Below are 16,532 nucleotides of genomic sequence, written 5' to 3'. Positions count from 1 at the left end.
CCCCATGATAACATACTTTTCTATTACTGTTGCGCTTAAAAAAAAATCACAAACTGTTTAACCAAATTAGTACGTTTAAAATCCCCCTTTTTTGAAGACCTATAACTTTTTCATTTTTCCATATATGCGGCGGTATGAGGGCTCACTTTTTGCGCCATGATCTTTACTTTTTATTGATACCATATTTGCTAATATAAAACTTTTAATACTTTTTTTATTTTTTTTTGGGAATAAAATGTTATAAAAAAGCTGCTATTTTGGATTTTTTTTTTTTTTTACGTTCACGCCGTTCACCGTACGGTATCATTAACATTTTATTTTAATAGTCCAGATATTTATGCACGCGTCGATACTAAATATGTATATAAAATATTTTTCCTTTACACTTTATGGGGGTGAAATAGGGAAAATGGGACAATTGATCTTTTTATTGGGGGAAGTTTTTTTTTACATTTTTTTTACTTTTATTTTTTACTTTTTTAACTTTTATTTTTACACTTTTTATGTCCCCCTAGAGGTCTATTTATAGCAATCAGTTGATTGCTAATACTGTTCAGTGCTATCTATAGGACACAGCACTGATCAGTATTATCGGTCATCTTCTGCTTTGGTCTGCTCGATCGCAGACCAGAGCAGAAGACTCTGGGAGACGGCCGGAGCCAGGTGAGGGGACCTCCGGCCGCCATGCTGGATGATCTGATCGCCGCGGTAGCGCTGCGGGCGATCCGATCATCCATTCAAAGTACCGCGATGCTGCAGATGCCGTGATCTGTATTGATCACAGCATCTGAGGGGTTAATGGCGGACATCCGCGCGATCGCGGATATCGGCCATTACAGGCGGGTCCCTGGCTGTGATCAGCAGCCGGGACCTGCCGCGCATGACGCGAGCATCGATCGCTCTGATGCTCGCGGTTATGCATAGGACATAAATGTATGTCCTGGTGCGTTAAGTACCACCTACCAGGACGTACATTTATGTCCTTCGTCGTTAAGGGGTTAAACTCGAAAAATTTTAATGTCGTGCAAAAGTCCATTGTATTTCAGTAATGTGACTTAAAAGGAAAGGAAACATGAAGTGCTCCAAAATCTCCTGGTAGACGGATGCGTTGACCCTGGACTTAACCCCTTAAGGACGCAGCCCTTTTTCACCTTAAGGACGCAGCCCTTTTTCACCTTAAGGACGCAGCCCTTTTTCGCAATTATGACCACCGTCACTTTACGAATTAATAACGCGAAAACGCTTTTACCGAATATTCTGATTCTGAGATTGTTTTTTTGTGACATATTCTACTTTATTTTGGTGGTAAATTTTCAGCGTTACTTGCATCCTTTTTTGGTGAAAAATCCCAAAATTTCATGAAATTTTTTAAAATTTTGCATTTTTCTAACTTTGAAGCTCTCTAATTGTAAGGAAAATGGATATTCCAAATAAATTATATTTTTCTTCACAAATACAATATGTCCACTTTATGTTGGCATCATAAAATGGACATACTTTTGCTTTTTGAAAAAATGAGAGGGCTTCAAAGTAGAGCAGCAATTTTCAAAAATGTCATGAAAATTGCTAAATCTGAAGCGACAGATGTTACAGAACTACAACTCCCAGCATGCCTGGGCAGTTGAGGCATGCTGAGAGTTGTAGTTTGGCAACATCTGGAGGGCTACTGTTTGGGCACCACTGTAACAGTGGTCTCCAAACTGTGACCCTCCAGATGTTGCAAAACTACAACTCCCAGCATGTTGCAGTTTGGCCCCCCTAGTGGTTGCCACAGTAAAGATCATTTTACTTTCACTTTCAATTCCCCCCCCCCCCCCCACACACTGTCCATTCCCTACCTGAGCAAAGATCCAGCAGGCTCCAGCGAAGATCCCAGGTCCCCAGGCATCTTCTCCTGCAGGTACGGCCTCGACATCCAGGGGCGGGCAGAACGGGGGGTTGCCATGGAACTCCGTTCTGACTAATGCCAGGGGATAGGAGGAGATCGCAGCTTTGCGACCTCACTCCTATCCTTTAGGCTGATCGGGGCTGTTGCTGACAGCTCCGATCAGCCCTATTTTCCGGGTGATCGGGTCACCAGAGACCCGATCAGCCCGGAATTGGAGAAAATCGCATGTCTGAATTGACATGCGATTTTCTCCGATCGTCGACATGGGGGGGTCTCAGGACCCCCCCTGGGCGATGTGCCAGGGTGCCTGCTGAATGATTTCAGCAGGCATCCGGCTCCGGTCCCCAACCGGCTAGCGGTGGGCACCGGATTTGCCACGGGCGTATGGATATGCCCTCGGTCCTTAAGGACTCGGAATGCAGAGCGTATCCATACGCCCTGTCTCCTGAAGAGGTAAATGAAGCAGAGTGACCAACACCAGCAGATGACATGGTCCCCAAATCATAGTAATTGGGGGTTTTGGAGTTGTCATGAGCTGTAACCATAATCATCACAATTATGACAAACCACGGCTTGAACTATCTGGCTTTGCATGTAATGAGTCTCTCTCATATATTAGTTTCACCTTTTAAGTTGCATTACTGAAGTGAATGACCTTTGTATGATATTCTAATTTTTTGAGTTTCACCTGTAGTTATACACCTCACCTCCAGCTCTATCTGTATACTCCTGCCAAAAAAAAAAAAAAAATGAAATAAAAAGCAAATCATTAAAACACACTTTGAATAAGAAAACACATTAAAACTGCAGATAGTATGAACTGAACTTAACCCGCTTATTAGTCTAATCTGTTCACCTGGCACCAGGTGCAGTTATCAAACACCACACCCCAGGATTCATGGTAAATGTAGGCAGCATTACAGAACCACATCATTGTGGATTTGCAAAGCAGAATTGAGCCTATCCCATGCCTGCTACATCAACAAAGATAGGTAAACACAAGGCATACAAAAAGAAAAAAGATTCTCTTGAGTGCTTCTTTAAGGTTGCATTCACACACATGATCTGCTGCAAATTATAAGGTTACTAAATGATTAAACACAGTAGCAGAACCTGTATGTGTGAATGAACCCAAATGGTTTTTAAAGGGGGACTCTGGTGGAAAACAAATGTCCAGTCTGACCACAGTGCTCTCTGCTGCCCCCTCTGTCCGTGTTAGGAACTGTCCAGAGCTTGAGAGGTTTTCTAAAGTGATTTGCTCCATTTTATAACATGACAGGTTCCCTTAAAAAAAATTCATACATTCCAGTACTTATCAGCTGCTGTATGCTTCGGAGATGGTCATGTAGTCTTTCCAGACTCATTGCTCTCTACTGCCATCTTTGTCCGTGTCATGAACTGTCCTGAACAAGACCAATCCCCCATAGCAAACCTCTCCTGCTCTGGACAGTACCTGACATGGACAGATGTGTCAGCAGAGAGCAGTGTGTTCAGACTGGAAATAACTACACAACTTCCTGTGGAGTATACAGCAGCTGATAAGTACTGGAAGGATTAAGATTTTTATATAGAAGAAATTTACAAATCTGTTTAACTTTCTGTCACCAGTTGATTTGAAAGCATTTGTTTTCCACCGGAGTAGGGTTAGGGTACGTTCACACATACACAGATTTGATGCGCAGGATTTTCTGCTGCAGATTTCAATGTAAACTAAATGACTGGGCGCCGCTTCTAATCGGCAGTTACAAATCTGCGCAGGATCCTGGGGGTGTGGACGCACCCTTAATGTTGCCCATCATCATCTGGTGGTATGTCTCTTATCACATGGGGTCTGTACTCATGGTCTTTCCTCTTCTCTGCAGCACGTTTATCATTGAGAAGCAGCCTCCGCAGGTATTGAAGACACAGACAAAGTTTGCAGCAACCGTTCGTCTGCTGGTTGGCGGCAAACTGAACGTCCACATGAACCCACCGCAGGTGAAGGCCACCATCATCAGTGAGCTGCAAGCCAAGGCCCTCCTGAAGAACGAAAACACGCGAAAGTAAGTGGTATACCGCCCTGTTCATCTCTCGTCTCTCTCTGGTCTTCCTATATTGTGTATTGATTAGCACTTCTGAAACTGTGTCAAGTGTCCGCAGATCAATAGGAGCCGAAGAACAAGCGCATAAGTGGTTATAACAACCCCGTCTTATATCTGGGTGGTAATTCTTATATCAAGTGGTCATTATGACCCCATCTGAATAGTGGTTGGGTATTGGTGAGCCCTGACCTAGCTGTGGTTTTAAAGGGGTACTCTGCCCTTAGACATCCTATCACCTATCCAAGGGATAAGGGATCACACCACACCCCCTCGTGACGTCACACCACGCCCCCTCCATCCATGTCTATGGGAGGGGGGAGTGACGGCCCAGCTGCGGGACCTGCACAATCTGACATCTTATCACCTATCCAAAGGACAGGAGATGACTGATCATGGGGGTCCCACTGCCGGAACTCTCTGGCAGCACTCGACATTCTGTGCTGGGTCCTGCTCCAGTCTCTGTAATGCTGGTTTTCCGAGACTGAGATGTGGCATCATGCCACGCCCCCTCGTAACGTTACGCCACGCCCCCTCCATACATGTCTATGGGAGGGGAAGTGACGGCCCAGCTGCGGGACCCCCGAGATCTGACATCTTATCCCCTATCCTTTGGATAAGGGATAAGATGTCTAAGGGTGGAATACCCCTTTAAATCACTTTATTCAATTTATTTTATTATAGGTTTATTTGGAGGAAAGGAAAGTTTTAAAGGGGTATTCCAGGAAAAAACTTTATATATATATATATATATATATATATATATATATATATCAACTGGCTCCAGAAAGTTAAACAGATTTGTAAATTACTTCTATTAAAAAATCTTAATCCTTTCAGCACTTATGAGCTTCTGAAGTTAAGGTTGTTCTTTTCTGTCTAAGTGCTCTCTGATGACGCGTGTCTCGGGAAACGCCCAGTTTAGAAGAGGTTTGCTATGGGGATTTGCTTCTAAACTGGGCGTTTCCCGAGACAGGTGTCATCAGAGAGCACTTAGACAGAAAAGAACAACCTTAACTTCAGAAGCTCATAAGTGCTGAAAGGATTAAGATTTTTTAATAGAAGAAATTTACAAATCTGTTTAACTTTCTGGAGCCAGTTGATATATATAAAAAAGTTTTTTCCTGGATAACCCCTTTAATATAAATTTTATGGGTGCATGAGTTAAGTGAGTAAATAATTAATCTTTTGGGTCATTTGTTGTGTCTGGGCCATTTTAGGACATGACATGCTTCATGTGCTGCACTGCGGTATGCGGCGCTGCTTTGTGCTGCACAGTGGTTTTGTTGCTGCCAGGTGTATTATATGCATGGCAGACATCAGTAGATCCTACAGGCTTAACCCTTGTTTTTCTGGCTAAAGATAGTCTTGTGCCACATTGTTCCTTACTACAGCAGTGTTTCCAAACCAGGTTGCCTCCAGCTGTTGCAAAACTACAACTCCCAGCGTGCCCGGACAGCTGTCCTGGCATGATGGGAGTTGTACTTTGTATTTTTGCAACAGCTGGAGGCGCCCTGTTTGGAAAACACTGTATTGGGGTATTTGTTATTATTATTTATTATATATTTCTATTTATTATTTATTATTAGGGTGCGTTCACACGGCCGTCTGTCCCCGTTTTTTTTATCCCTGTTTTGTTTCCTTTATTGCAGACTGTAAACGGATTCAAAACGGTTTAAAAAAAAATCCCATTCATGTCAATGGGATTCTTTTACAATCCGTTTGCACCTGTCTGCACTCGTTTTTCTTTACGTCAGAAAAAACGGCACATGCAGTATTTTTTCTTCCGTCCAAAAAACGGAAGAAAAAACAAATACAGTAAATTTAACATTGATGTCTATGGAAAACGGATGAGCCTGTAACGTCATCCGTTTGAATCAGTTTTTTCAATCCGTTTTTTGATCCGTTTTTACTTCTGAGCATGCTCAGAACAAAACTAATTTTTTTTTTGGTTTATTAACTGAACAAAAACGGATCCTAACGGATAACATCCGTTTGCATCCGTTATTGTAAGTTTTTTTTCTTAAGTCCGTTTTTTATTTTGACGGGAGAAGAACGGGACGGGTCTAGACGGCCGTGTGAACGCAGCCTTATTTATTATATATTTCTATTTAGTATTATTTATTATATATTTCTATTTATTTATTATTTATTTAATATTTCTATTATTATTAATTATATATTTCAATTATTAATTGTTTCTATTTATTATCATTATTATTTATATATTTCTATTTATTATTATTATTTATATATTTCTATTATTATTATATATTTCTATTATTATTATTTATTATATATTTCTATTTATTATTTATTTATTATATATTTCTAATATTATTATTACTTATTACATATTTCTATAATCATTATTTATTTAGTGTATATTTCTAATTATTATTATAATTTATTATTATTGTCACAGTGAGAGCAGCGGAGAGATCTTAAACAACTGCTGTGTAATGGAGTATCACCAGGCCACGGGCACGCTAAGTGCACACTTCAGGAACATGGTAGGTGTGCACAGGTGGGAATGGTTTGGTAGATGCCAAAAAACAATCATTTTTTTTACATATATACACATGCTTTCACTTTAGAGGAAATTTGGATGATTTGGATACATTTTCTATGGGAAATAATGGCATTGGATGCAGTTTGAAGTATTTCCTATGGGAGACTGTAGAAAACTGACATAAAGAGAGTTTGTTTAGATATTTTTTTACAATTTTACATAAAGAGATTTATTTTATACTTATGCATAGCTAATTTTTTTTATATTTTTCATAGAGGATGTTTTTTTTTCAATTTTTTGGGATATAGGGAGAATTTTTTTACATTTTTTGCATAAAATGATTTACGGTAATATGTATGCATAAAGAGAATTTTATGTTTGCGTAAAGAGATTTTTTTTATCCTTTTGCATAAATAGAATATGTATTTTATATTTTTGCATTAAGATAATATATATATATATATATATATATATATATATATATATATATTTGCGTTAAGAAAATGTTTTTACATTTTTTGCATAAAAAGATTTTTTTTCATTATTATGCATAGATAATACACTGCTCAAAAAAATAAAGTGAACACTGCGATAACACGTCCTAGATCTGAATGAATGAACTAATCGTATGAAATACTTTCCTCTTTACATAGTTGAATGCGCTGACAACAAAATCACATAAAATTATCAATGGAAATCAAATGTATCAACCCATGGAGGTCTGGATATGGAGTCACCCTCAAAATCACAGTGGAAAACCCCACTACAGGCTGATCCAACTTTATGTAATGTCCTTAATACAAGTCCCAATGAGGCTCAGTAGTGTGTGTGGCCTCCACGTGCCCGTATGACCTCCCTACAATGCCTGGGCATGCTCCTGATGAGGTGGGGGATGGTCTCCTGAGGGATGTCCTCCCAGACCTGGACTAAAGCATCCGCCAACTCCTGGACAGTCTGTGGTGGATGGAGCGAGACGTCCCAGATGTGCTCAATCGGATTCAGGGGAACGGGCGGCCAGTCCATAGCATCAATGCCTTCCTCTTGTAGGAACTGCTGACACACTCCAGCCACATGAGGTCTAGCATTGTCTTGTATTAGGAGGAACCCAGGGCCAACCGCACCAGCATATGGTCTCACAAGGGGTCTCGGGATCTCATCTCGGTACCTAATGGCAGTCAGGCTACCTCTGGCAAGCACATGGAGGGCTGTGCGGCCCCCAAAGAAATGTCACCCCACACCATTACTGACCCACCGCCAAACCGGTCATGCTGGAGGATGTTGCAGGCAGCAGAACGTTATCCACGGCGTCTCCAGACTCTGTCACAGGCTCAATGTGAACCTTCTTTCATCTGTGAAGAGCACAGGGCGCCAGTGGTTAATTTGCCAATCTTGATGTTCTCTGGCAAAGGCCAAACGTCCTGCACGGTGTTGGGCTGTAAGCACAACCCCCACCTGTGGACGTTGGGCCCTCATTCCACCCTTATGGAGTCTGTTCTGACCGTTTGAGTGGACACATGCACATTTGTGTCCTGCTGGAGGTCATTTTGCAGGGCTCTGGCAGTGCTCCTCCTGCTCCATCTTGCACAAAGGCAGAGGTAGCGGTCCTGCTGCTGGTTTGTTGCCCTCCTACGGCCTCCTCCACGTCTCCTGATGTACTGGTCTGTCTCCTGGTAGCGCCTCCATGCTCTGGACACTACGCTGACAGACACAGCAAACCTTCTTGCCACAGCTCGCATTGATGTGCCATCCTGGATGAGCTGCACTACCTGAGCCACTTGTGTGGGTTGTAGACTCCGTCTCATGCTACCACTAGAGTGAAAGCACTGCCAGCATTCAAAAGTAATTTGATAGTTGTGCATAAAGAGAATTTTTTTATGTTTGAATTTTTGTGAAATGGAACATGGCAGGAGTTCTTATTGACAGATACACATTTAAAAGGATACTCTGTCGTAAATGTATTTATTTTTATTTTTTTAATTGGCCTAGGCCCCCATCATTTAAAAAAAAAAAAAAATATATACTTTACTCTCACTTCTCCCCCTGGTGCCTCCCGAATTCCTTCTCTAGCCTCCAGTGCGATCCTCTTCATGCCAAGGGTCTGACGTGTCGAATCCCGAGCACCAGGAAGAGGATCGCACTGGGGTAGCGGGGGAGGTAGGTAGCGGTTATATATTTATTCCAAATTCTGGCAGCCTGGGCACAATTTTGAATAAAATAAAAATAAAGTTTAATGTTGGAGTACTCCCTTAATACATCATACTATGCAATGGTAACAATGTAGACCTCTTAATTATCAATAATGATAATAGGGGGACCCTGCATGCCATCTTTGGGACTAAATGATGAAATTCAGCTTATTCTTCATGTCTTTTTCCCCAGTCCTTGAAGAGGATCAAACGCTCGGACCGGCGAGGGGCGGAGTCAGTCACCGAGGAGAAGTTCACCATATTGTTTGAGTCACAATTCAGTGTTGGGGGAAATGAATTGGTTTTCCAGGTGAAGGTAAGAGACTAAATACAGATATAACTGACCCTTTTGTCATATTGGTGTGCTGCAACGTTGTTTAAAGGGGTACTCCATTGAAATTTTTTTTTTTAAATCAACTGGTGCCAGAACGTTAAACAAATTTGTAAATGACTTCTATTTAAAAAATATTAATCCTTCCAGTACTTGTCAGCTGCTGTATGCTCCACAGGAAGTTCTTTTCTTTTTGAATTTCCTTTCTGTCTGACCACATTGCTCTCTGCTGACACCTCTGTCCATTTCAGGAACTGTCCAGGTTTGCTATGGGGATATGTTCCTGCTCTGGACAGTTCCTGACATGGACAGAGGTGTCAGCAGAGAGCACTGTGGTCAGACAGAAAATAAATTTAAAAAAGAAAACAACTTCCTGTGGAGCATACAGCAGCTGATAAGTACTGGAAGGATTAAGATTTTTAAATAAAAGTAATTTACAAATTTGTATAATTTTCTGGCACCAGTTGATATAAAATAAAAAAAATAAAAAAAAGTTTTCCTCCGGAGTACCCCTGTAATGCAGATGAAATAGATGAAATCACTCCCAGCATGCAATGGGTAATAGCGGCTCCTTTTTTTCTGGGAAATCATGTGGCCAGTAGCCACCAGATGTGGACATGGGTTCCAACCACAACATATATAACCATAGTCTATACCAGTATATCCCAGCCAGGGTGCCTCCAGCTGTTGCAAAACTACAACTCCCAGCATGCCCGGACAGCCAAAGGCTGTCCGGGCATGCTGGGAGTTGTAGTTTTGCAACAGCTGGAGGCACCCTGGTTGTGAAACACTTCTTCATACCCTATGTCAGTGCTCCCCAACCTGTGGTACTCCAGCTGATAAAGCGGGTACCAACAAAATCCGCAGCGGATTTAATTTATGCACGTGTGAACGTACCCGAACACCCTTCGGCTGTCTGTGCATGCTGGGAGTTGTAGTTTTGCAATCCCTGGAAGCACGCTGGTTTGAAAACACTGCTATAGACTTATAAGTGACTGGCGGGGATTGAGGAGCGCGCCTCTGAGCACTTCACCCAGCTGTATCCCACCATCGCAGTGGATCTCTGGAGCAATCTAAACTTTTGATGTATCTGAACAAAAAATCAAAAACATGTTCTTATGACAGTGAAAGAGAGGCATATCAGTCACATGAGTACATTTAAAATCTGTATAGGAACTCTTAGTACAATAGAAAGAAAACATATTAGAAAAAAATAATATATATTTTTATATATTTATACAATTTTTTTATTTTATTTTTTTTACTCGATTCTTGTATAGCAACTGTTAGTACAATGGAAAGAACGCAATTTGAAAGAAATAAAAATAGAGAGACCAATGCGTATCTAAGCGCAATTATCCTTTTTCGGGACAAAAATGCAGTGTAATGTATAGGTAAATGCTTGCTCACCTTTTGATGTTGTGCTAGGAGCACAACACCACAGATCGCTTGTCTCCACACTAGGTGGTATATTGAGGAGTGCAGCCTGCACTGGTCCCGTATCCAGCTGGTCTAGAAAGAGGAAGGAAGGCGCCTCATGTGCGGGATCAGCAGATCTTGTTAGTGGGGGGTGGGGGACGGTAATTCCCAGGCCGCTTACCAAAGTTGGTTGTGCGCCCACACACAACAAGGTAAAATGTAGGATGAATATAAGTGAAGGTCCACTGCAGCCCTCCTGGGTAGAAGTAGAGTCAAAACAGGATGACCGTGAGTTCAGGATTTAGTCCGGCGCAGAGAGGAACCATCAGGGACCCAGATAAAATCAATGGATTTATTAAATGCAACGCGTTTCGCTGCGCATGCGCAGCGAAACGCGTTGCATTTAGTAAATCCATTGATTTTTATCTGGCTCCCTGATGGTTCCTCTCTGCGCCGGACTAAATCCTGAACTCACGGTCATCCTGTCTTGTCTCTAGCTGGTAGAAGACGGTCTGATAAAATCCAAAAGTTGGAAGATGCAATCTCCCGGAAAAATAGTGCAGTCAGCGGCGCTCTCCTCTTAGTCGGAACAGGCTATTAGAATAACCGGCAGGGAACGGACTGGGTAAAAATAACAAACCACTTATTTTACAAATACATGCGAAGGAACAACGCGTTTCGAGGGGCGGGACCCCCTCTTCGTCAGGTTCTGATTGGTGGCTGGGTGTGGCGTCCTTTTTATACACATCCAGGCCCGCGAAAATCAAGCACAGATGTTAATATGATGTAAAAAACTGTGGTAAAATCAAGAGTGGTAAAATCGAGTGATAGAAGATTTTTATGTGATATACTGAGTTCTTCTTGATTTTACCACAGTTTTTTACGTCATATTAACATCTGTGCTTTATTTTCGCGGGCCTGGATGTGTATAAAAAGGACGTCACACCCAGCCACCAATCAGAACCTGACGAAGAGGGGGTCCCGCCCCTCGAAACGCGTTGTTCCTTCGCATGTATTTGTAAAAGAAATGCTTTGTTATTTTTAACCAGTCCGTTCCCTGACGGTTATTCTAATAGCCTGTTCCGACTAAGAGGAGAGCGCCGCTGACTGCACTATTTTTCCGGGAGATTGCATCTTCCAACTTTTGGATACAATGGAAAGAAAACATTTTAGAAAAAAAAAATATATATATATATATATTAGAGATGTGTGAACTTACAGTAAATTCTATTCGTCACGAACTTCTCGGCTCAGCGGTTGATGACTTAGCCTGCATAAATGAGTTCAGCTTTCAGGTGCTCCGGTGGCTGGAAAAGGTGGATACAGTCCTAGGAAAGAGTCTCCTAGGAATGTATCCACCTTTTCCGGCCTACGGGAGCACTGGAAAGCTGAACTAATTTATGCAGGATAAGTCATCAACTGCCGAGCCGAGAAGTTCGTGATGAATCGAATTTACTGTAAGTTCGCTCAACTCTAATATATGTATATATATATATATATGTGTGTGTGTGTGTATATATAAATAAATAAAAAACATAAAAAAAAGATATATATATATATATATATATATAAATAAAAAATATATATATATATATATTATATATATTTTTTTTGTTTTGTTTTGTTTTAAACTGTAATTTTTGTTCTTGTCCACCCCTACAGACGCTCTCTCTCCCTGTTGTGGTAATTGTCCATGGGAGTCAGGACAACAACGCCACAGCGACAGTCTTGTGGGACAATGCGTTTGCCGAGCCGGTAAGTCATTGGTTCTGTCTGGGTCTTGTCTCTTGACGTTATTCCCAATATTTTATTTTATTTTTTTCATTTTATGTTTTTTTTTTCCCCCTATGGAAAAGTCTCAGTCTTCTTACATTTGGCTCTGTTCTTCTCCGCAGGGCCGGGTGCCATTTGTGGTTCCAGATAAGGTTCTTTGGCCGCAGCTCTGCGATGCTTTGAACATGAAGTTTAAGGCGGAGGTTCAGAGTAACCGAGGGCTCAGTGATGAGAACCTTGTGTTTTTGGCGCAGAAATTATTTAACAACACCAGTAACCACAAGGACGACTACAACAATATGACCGTGTCCTGGGCGCAGTTCAATAGGGTAAGAGGCCGCACAGTCCAGTTTACGCCATTGACCATGCAGTTAATTAGCACAATATTCTAGACAGTTACCCACGCAACATAAGGGGTCTGAGTCAATCTTTTATTAGAGTAGGGACTTATTTGCATTTTTTTTTATTTACTTAAATTTTTACATTTTTTTCGGTATTTTTTTAGTTCCCATAGGAGACTAACACTGAACAATGCTGTGCCATAACACAGCATTGATCAGTGTTATTGGCGCTTCATTACTACAGCCTTCCATAGCACAGCATTGATCAGTGTTATCAGTGCTTCATTACTACAGCCTGCCATAGCACAGCATCGATCAGTGTTATCGGCGCTCCATTACTACAGCCTGCCATAGAACAGCATTGATCAGTGTTATTGGTGCTCCATCACTACAGACTGCCATAGAACAGCATTGATCAGTGTTATTGGTGCTCCATTACTACAGCCTGCCATAGAACAGCATTGATCAGTGTTATCAGCGCTCAATTACTACAGCCTGGCATAGAACAGCATCGATCAGTGTTATCGGCACTCCGATGCTGTTCTATGGCAGGCTGTAGTAATGGAGCACCAATAACACTGATCAATGCTGTTCTATGGCAGGCTGCAGTAATGATCAGTGTTATTGGTGCTCCATTACTACAGCCTGCCATAGCACAGCATCGATCAGTGTTATTGGTGCTCCATTACTACAGCCTGCCATAGCACAGCATCGATCAGTGTTATTGGTGCTCCATTACTACAGCCTGCCATAGCACAGCACTGACCAGTGTTATCGGCATTCCATTACTACAGCCTGACATAGAACAGCATTGATCAGTGTTATCAGTGCTTCATTACTACAGCCTGCCATAGAACAGCATTGATCAGTGTTATTGGTGCTCCATTACTACAGCCTGCCATAGCACAGCACTGACCAATGTTATCGGCATTCCATTACTACAGCCTGACATAGAACAGCATTGATCAGTATTATCAGTGCTCCATTACTACAGCCTGACATAGAACAGCATTGATCAGTGTTATCTGCGCTCCATTACTACAGCCTGCCATAGAACAGCATTGATCAGTGTTATCAGTGCTCCATTACTACAGCCTGACATAGAACAGCATTGATCAGTGTTATCTGCGCTCCATTACTACAGCCTGCCATAGAACAGCATTGATCAGTTTTATCGGCGCTCCATTACTACAGCCTGTCATACTATAGGTGCACGGCGTGCATTTATCCTCTGCATCCTTAAGGGGTTAAACATGTTGGCCTGACATTACACATCAAAATACTAGGAGTTAGGGCTAATGCAGACCTGTGACCTAAGGGGTTAAAGGGGATTCTGGATTAGCACGGTTAAAGTGGTATTCAGGTGAAAAACTATTTTCACATCAACTGGCTCCAGATAGTTGAACAGATTTGTAAATAAGTTTTACTTAAAAAAAATCTTAATCCTACCAGTACTTATCAGCTGCTGAAGTTGAGTTGTTCTTTTCTGTCTGACCACAATGCTCTCTGCTGACACCTCTGTCTGTCTCAGGAATGGTCCAGACTATCAGCAAATCCCCACAGCGAACCACTTCCTGCTCTGGACAGTTCCTGACACAGACAGAGGTGTCAGCAGAGAGCACAGTGGTCAGACAGAAAATAACAACTCAACTTCAACAGCTGCTAAGTACTGGAAGGATTAAGATTTTTTAATAGAAGTAATTTACAAATCTGTTTAACTTTCTGGAGACAGTTGGTATGGAAAAAATAGTTTTTCACCGGAATACCTTTTTAACCACGCTGTAGGTGTAAAAAGTGTCTCCTCTTTTGTCCACAGGAGAATTTGCCAGGCTGGAATTACACTTTCTGGCAGTGGTTTGATGGAGTAATGGAAGTATTGAAAAAGCACTTAAAGCCTCATTGGAACGACGGGTAAGTGTGAACGGCGGTGCCATGCGACTGTTGTATAGAGGTTGACGCCGTGTATATTGTCCCAGGTGGGCGAGACCCGTTACGTGGTTAAAGGGGGTTATTCAGGAAAAAAAACTTTTTTATATATATCAACTGGCTCCAGAAAGTTAAACAGATTTGTAAATTACTTCTATTAAAAAAATCTTAATCCTTTCAGTACTTGTGAGCTGCTGAAGTTGAGTGGTTCTTTTCTGTCTAAGTGCTCTCTGATGACACCTGTCTCGGGAACTGTCCAGAGTAGAAGAAAATCCGCATAGCAAACCTCTTCTACTCTGTGCAGTTCCCGAGACAAGCAGAGATGTCAGCAGAGAGCACCGTTGCCAGACAGAAAAGAACAACTCAACTTCAGCAGCTGATAATATTTGGAAGGATTATGATTTTTTAATAGAAGTAATTTACAACTCTGCTTAACTTTCTGGAGCCAGTATATATATATATATATATATATATATATAAGTTTTTTTCTGGAATATCCCTTTAAGGGCAGACGTTCTATAGATTAGATACAAAAGTGTTTTCCTCCCAAGTGCAGCAGAATTCCAACCGTGCCGGATTGACAATCCCAAAGAGGAAAATGTGTAATGTTTATTACCGGAAATGCAACGTGTTTCGCTTCGCTTGCTGACCACTTCCTCAGGCATATGGGGATACAGCAAGGGGTAGTAACCCCAATATGCTCATGGGTAAACCCTTACAACAGTGTTTTGCAAACAGTGTGCCTCCAGCTGTTGCAAAACTACAACTACCAGCATGCCCGGACAGCCTTCGGCTGTCCGGGCATGCTGGGAGTTGTAGTTTTGCAACAGCTGGAGGCACGCTGTTCGGAAGACAAATTAAAGATTTTCTACCATTTCACACACTAAACATAAAATGCAGATTTTAACAAGTATTTTTTTTTTAATCTTCTTCTTTAAACCCCATGGAAACAAAGTTCCAAAATACTCACGATTTAATAAGCTTTTGGAATCTGCTCGGACAGTTCACTGGAATGGTTTCCGAAATTATCAGCTTCAGTGGGCACTGTATGCTTTAAAAACATTTGTGGAATTTTGCAACACACTAACCTTTCTAATAAACTTCATAATAAAAATAGACCACTAGGGGTCCCCATACCATCCAGAACATAATCCTGTCCGGCTGCAGCATCATTTTTGTCCCAGCTGAAGCACAGGCGGGGACAAAGTCCAGGAAGTGAGGGCGGGACTAGAACTCCTCTGTGCTTACCCCTGTCCTATCAGACTGCAGCATGAAAACAGAGAGGAGGGGGTTAAAGAGCAGCCTGCAGTGATTGGATGAAGAGACCCGGCACAGCAGACTATGTTTACATGATGGAAATTCTGCTCAAATCGTTTCTGCTACTTTCGGATTTCTTTGCAGTTTTTGCGGATTTTTTGCAGAATTTCTTTGTCCTGAAAACACAGAATTATTCAGAAATTCAAAGCCCCTTGAGTTTCCTAGGAAATCCACTGGACGATCAGGTGTATATTAAACAGTTAATCTTTATTCCAAGTACAAGTTACAGGATACAGACCCCTCTATCGATAGAACAAAAGCTTTTGGACATTTCCCTTTTAGGACGTGCTGCGTTTAGTTATATAAAACGAAAGTGCAAAAAAAAAAAATCCCTGTGTGCTTAACCCCTTAAGGACGAAGCCCATTTGGGCCTTAAGGACGCAGACAATTTTATTTTTAGGTTGTCGTTTTTTCCTCCTCGCCTTCAAAAAATCATAACTCTCTTATATTTTCATCCACAGACTAGTATGAGGGCTTGTTTTTTGCGCGACCAGTTGTCCGCTGTAATGCCATCACTCACTTTACCATAAAATGTATGGCGCAACCAAAAAAATACTATTTGTGTGGGGAAATTAAAAAGAAAACCACAATTTTTGCAAATTTTGGAAGGTTTTGTTTTCACGCCGTACAATTTACGGTAAAAATGACATGTGTTCTTTATTCTTTGGGTCAATACGATTAAAATGATACCCATGAAAATATACTTTTCTATTACTGTTGCGCTTAAAAAAATCGCAAACTGTTTAACCAAATTAGTACGT

At 41.4% G+C, this 16,532-nt stretch overlaps 1 protein-coding gene across 5 annotated transcripts in view; it reads left to right on the top strand.

Annotated features, from left to right (window-relative positions):
• The window catches only part of LOC130297070 (signal transducer and activator of transcription 5B), a 206,459-nt gene that overhangs the window by 177,086 nt on the left and 12,841 nt on the right, over positions 1-16,532 (top strand). For all 5 annotated transcript variants that reach the window (XM_056549295.1, XM_056549296.1, XM_056549299.1 and 2 more), the window contains 6 exons: positions 3,751-3,930; positions 6,392-6,479; positions 8,858-8,980; positions 12,077-12,169; positions 12,310-12,516; positions 14,345-14,439. In XM_056549295.1, the coding sequence (XP_056405270.1) occupies positions 3,751-3,930; positions 6,392-6,479; positions 8,858-8,980; positions 12,077-12,169; positions 12,310-12,516; positions 14,345-14,439 (786 nt within the window). The remainder of the gene's footprint in view (positions 1-3,750; positions 3,931-6,391; positions 6,480-8,857; positions 8,981-12,076; positions 12,170-12,309; positions 12,517-14,344; positions 14,440-16,532) is intronic.

This window comes from Hyla sarda, chromosome 12, assembly GCF_029499605.1.
Source record: "Hyla sarda isolate aHylSar1 chromosome 12, aHylSar1.hap1, whole genome shotgun sequence".
Lineage (NCBI taxonomy): Eukaryota > Metazoa > Chordata > Amphibia > Anura > Hylidae > Hyla > Hyla sarda.
Note: the sequence above shows the minus strand (reverse complement) of the source record. Positions and strands in the feature narration are given on the sequence as shown.